General features: G+C 57.3%; 2 protein-coding genes across 3 annotated transcripts in view; one reads left to right on the forward strand and one right to left on the reverse strand.

The window, feature by feature from the left end:
- MAPK8IP1 (mitogen-activated protein kinase 8 interacting protein 1) overlaps nucleotides 1-98 on the forward strand; it is a 35,663-nt gene extending 35,565 nt beyond the window's left edge. Inside the window, exon 5 of the mRNA XM_019656319.1 lies at nucleotides 11-98. Coding sequence (XP_019511864.1) covers nucleotides 11-98 — 88 coding nt within the window. The remainder of the gene's footprint in view (nucleotides 1-10) is intronic.
- FREY1 (Frey regulator of sperm-oocyte fusion 1) overlaps nucleotides 7-3,371 on the reverse strand; it is a 13,208-nt gene continuing 9,843 nt past the window's right edge. The window contains exons 1-3 of one of the 2 annotated variants that reach the window (XM_019656483.1): nucleotides 883-2,513; nucleotides 594-667; nucleotides 7-410 (exon numbers count right to left, since the gene is read on the reverse strand). In XM_019656483.1, coding sequence (XP_019512028.1) covers nucleotides 289-410; nucleotides 594-667; nucleotides 883-980 — 294 coding nt within the window. In that variant the 5' untranslated portion in view covers nucleotides 981-2,513 and the 3' untranslated portion in view covers nucleotides 7-288. Of the gene's footprint in view, nucleotides 411-593; nucleotides 668-882; nucleotides 2,514-3,371 lie in introns of those variants that run through there. The other variant, XM_019656482.1, reaches the window with a different exon arrangement.

The raw sequence follows: 3,371 nt of genomic DNA on the forward strand, positions 1-3,371 counted from the left end.
CTCCTGGCAGGCGTGGGGCCTCCTGGGAAGGAGAGAGCTGCAGCAGGACCCTGCTGCTCCGGCAGGAAAAGGAGGCTTCCAGACTGGCCTGGGGCTAGCCGGGCCTCTTGGCTGCTTCGGCTGTAGCCCCATCTTGGTCCTGTCACCCTAGCCACAACTATTAAAGTGCCATTTCCTGTCTGGACCGAAGTGGGTGTATCTACTTGGACCCCTCCTATGCCTGGCTCGTTTCCATTCCAGGAAGGCCCAAGGCTTTGCTGCACAGAATAGCTTTATAAGGGGTTCCCATCACAGGTGTGCGTCATCGTAATACTCAGCCATGTCTGGCCCGTCCCGTTTGCGCTGCTGGGCCTGGGAGAGGAGGGGTCGAGGCCCTTGTGGCCAGGGGTGCTTGGGTCGGACTCCGTAGTCTAAGGGAGAAGAGAGTATGTTTGGGAGGGAGGATCTGGCTTCCCACTGAAGTCACCCCTGGACAGATGCTGTTTGGGATGAGCAGACCCTGAGGCTGGACCTGGGTACCCTCCCTAGGGCACGTCTTCCCCATCAGGGAGGGGTGAGAGCAGGGGAGGAGAAGGGGCAGGATGAGAGAATACCGTCCACCAGGCCGGGCAGTGGCTGTGAGAGTTCCAGGGGAGCTGAAAATTCTTCAGGAATGGATCGCCGAGGCCTGTGGAAGATGTTGGGGTGCTCAGTCCTGGCCCCAAAGGCCACTATCACCTCTCTGTGAAGAGGAATGGCCCAGGGTAGGGGACTGGACAAGTCCCCTGACACCAGGGTAATGGCACCAGCCTCTCCTCCGGGGATGGGGGCAGCATGGCAGAGCCCCCCAACTTCCAGGCCCCGGGCCCTGTTGAACCCTAATCCTGTACTCTGGCGAGTTACCTCAGTGGCTGGGGGTGAAGGAGTGCAGTTGCCAGGACGAGGTAGAGGAGGAAGAGACTCAGCCCCGCCTTGGGGTACCCCAGCATGGTGAAAACCATCTCCTACTCAGGTCCCAGATGCCGGCTTCTGCCTGCCCTTCCCCCAGCAGGAGGATGGAACCCACTGCCACCTCACAAAGGGCATTAGTTCCAGGGCTCAGCGTCAGCACCAGCTCTGGACTAGGCCAGAAACCTCCACATTGAGGTTTTTCACTTGTTTGATTTTACTGACACTATAGGCCAACAGGTGCCAAACAACATCTTGTTCTAGTGTCACTGTCCAAATGGTTAAGGCCACAGACCTTTGGAGTTAGCTCTCAGTTAAAATCACAACCTTGCCTATTGTTAGGTGGACACACCACTTAATTCTGTGGGCCTGTTTCCTCATATGCGAGGTAAGGTAAATACATGTGCCCAAGGTCTGGCACACAGTAGGCCCTCAGCAGAGGTCACAGTCACTGAATCCTCACCACCCAGAGCCCCCACCCATTCCCACTTAGCCTCCTCCCTGCCTCCTGCCACCACCACCACGCAGTGTCTCTCCATCTCAGTGGTCCCGGGTGGGTTTGCTGAAGAGCCCAGAGTGGCTACTCAGCCCTGGCCAGCTCCGAGATTCCCCTGGGGGGAGTACTCTGAGGAATTTCCCGCTTAGTCCCCACAGCTAGAACAGCCTGGCCCAAGGCTGGCACACAGTAGGCCCTGCCATCACCCCTGAGGCTGGACAGAGGGATTTCAAGTTAGGTGGCAAAGCCTGGGACCTCCTCTAGAGTGGAAGCTTCTGGAAGGCAGGGACTACAGGATGCCCAGCATGGGACACTCGATGGGCGCTCAATAAATATTTGTTGAATGAATAAATGCCATGTGACTGTGCTGCAGAGTCCCTCCATAGGCCTAAGGCAAAGCTGTGGGGCCCTTTGCTTCCTGCCCAGCCCCGTTAATGTAATGGGGACCGGGCTCCCTGCAGAGGCCCTGAGCCCAAAGCTTTAAAAACCAACCCCGGTCCCCACCCAGACCTGTGGGATCAGAACCTGCACTTTGGAAGCCCAGTTGCTTCTAAGACAGCAGATCTGGCAGGCCCAACCCCCTCTAACTGCTGAGGTACTTCAGTCCAGAGAGCAAAGTCCCATGTTTCCAACCCTGCCTCCTGGTCCTGAGCAGCCCCCTGAGGCTGACCAGCTCGAGTCTCCTTCAGTGTTTCTGCTCCTTGTGCTTGGAGCCCACACACTGACTTCTCGCCACCTTCCTTTCTGTGTCCCAGACACAACTATCCCTGCCAAGGTTCACCCCTGCCTGGAACCATGAGTTCAGGACGCTCACGGTTCCTACCACCACACCCCTTATCCTTCACCTCCCTTGCCTCCGAGATGCCACCTCTTCCTATCCACAACTGGTCCTGAGGCCTGCCTGGGTTGCACCTAAACTTCTCTATCACCCTGCCAGGCCTTAATTCAGTTCATCCACTTTCTAGGTCTCTGCCCAGTGTCACTGCTCCCGTCCTCCATCTCTGCCCCCAGTTCACCCTGCACCAGGCAGCTGCGATGAGGTTTGAAACAGGCCCCTTCCCCACTGCCTCCCAGAGGCAAGTCCCACTTTTGCAACNAGGAAGAAGGGGCCACTCGTCAGGAAATGAAAAGCAAACCGTGGGGCTAGGTTGCGGAACACAGAGCTTCTTTCAGCCCCCAGGAGGGTGGGTGGCCAAAGTGGATGTGGTGTTAAGAGTAGTAAGCAAAGAAGAGCTGCAGTGTGAGTTGGGGGTGGGCTACCTGTCTCTCTGTTGACCTCCTGTGGTCCCCAGAGATTCTGTAAGTTCTGCCAAGCAAGGTGAAACCAAGGGAGGAGGATAACCTTCCGGTACCTTGTACCCTAACCCTCCACCCTCCGGCCAGGCCAGGAACGGGTGGAAGCAGAGGTCACTTATTCTGGACTTGGGGAATGGTCCCAGGGCCCTGACATAACTTCTCTAAGATCATACACCTGATTCTCTTCTCCCACCGCCCTCTCCCCCAACATGCACAGGCAGAGCCTTGGAGAGGGTGGTTGCAACCAGCCAAGGCCCTGAGGCAGTACTAGCTAAGGATGTACTCTGTGGGGCCGTAGACAAGCTCCAGGGGTCTTTCACACACTCTTTAGTGAGTCCTCACCTCTCTGGGAAGCTGGGAGGGAACTGGAGGGCCAGGGGATCTGTCCAAGGTGCCGGGAAGTTAGTGGCAGATGTGGAACTATTGAATGGGACTCGTAACTATCCAGGTTAGGCTGGACTGAGGGAAAATCTCAGGCTGGAGGGTCCTGGCCTGGAGACAGGGGAGTGTCGGAGATGCCACTGCCTATCCCGGTGTCCCCCATTTCTTCCTCCCTCTAAGCGTCACTCTTCCGGCCGCGCTCAGGTCCTCCTGTCCGCACTGCGGCCCTCCCGCAATCCCTCGCCTGGCTGAGGCTGTTTTCTGTTTTTTC

The sequence above is a fragment of the Hipposideros armiger genome, unplaced genomic scaffold, assembly GCF_001890085.2.
Source record: "Hipposideros armiger isolate ML-2016 unplaced genomic scaffold, ASM189008v1 scaffold_258, whole genome shotgun sequence".
Classification (NCBI taxonomy): domain Eukaryota; kingdom Metazoa; phylum Chordata; class Mammalia; order Chiroptera; family Hipposideridae; genus Hipposideros; species Hipposideros armiger.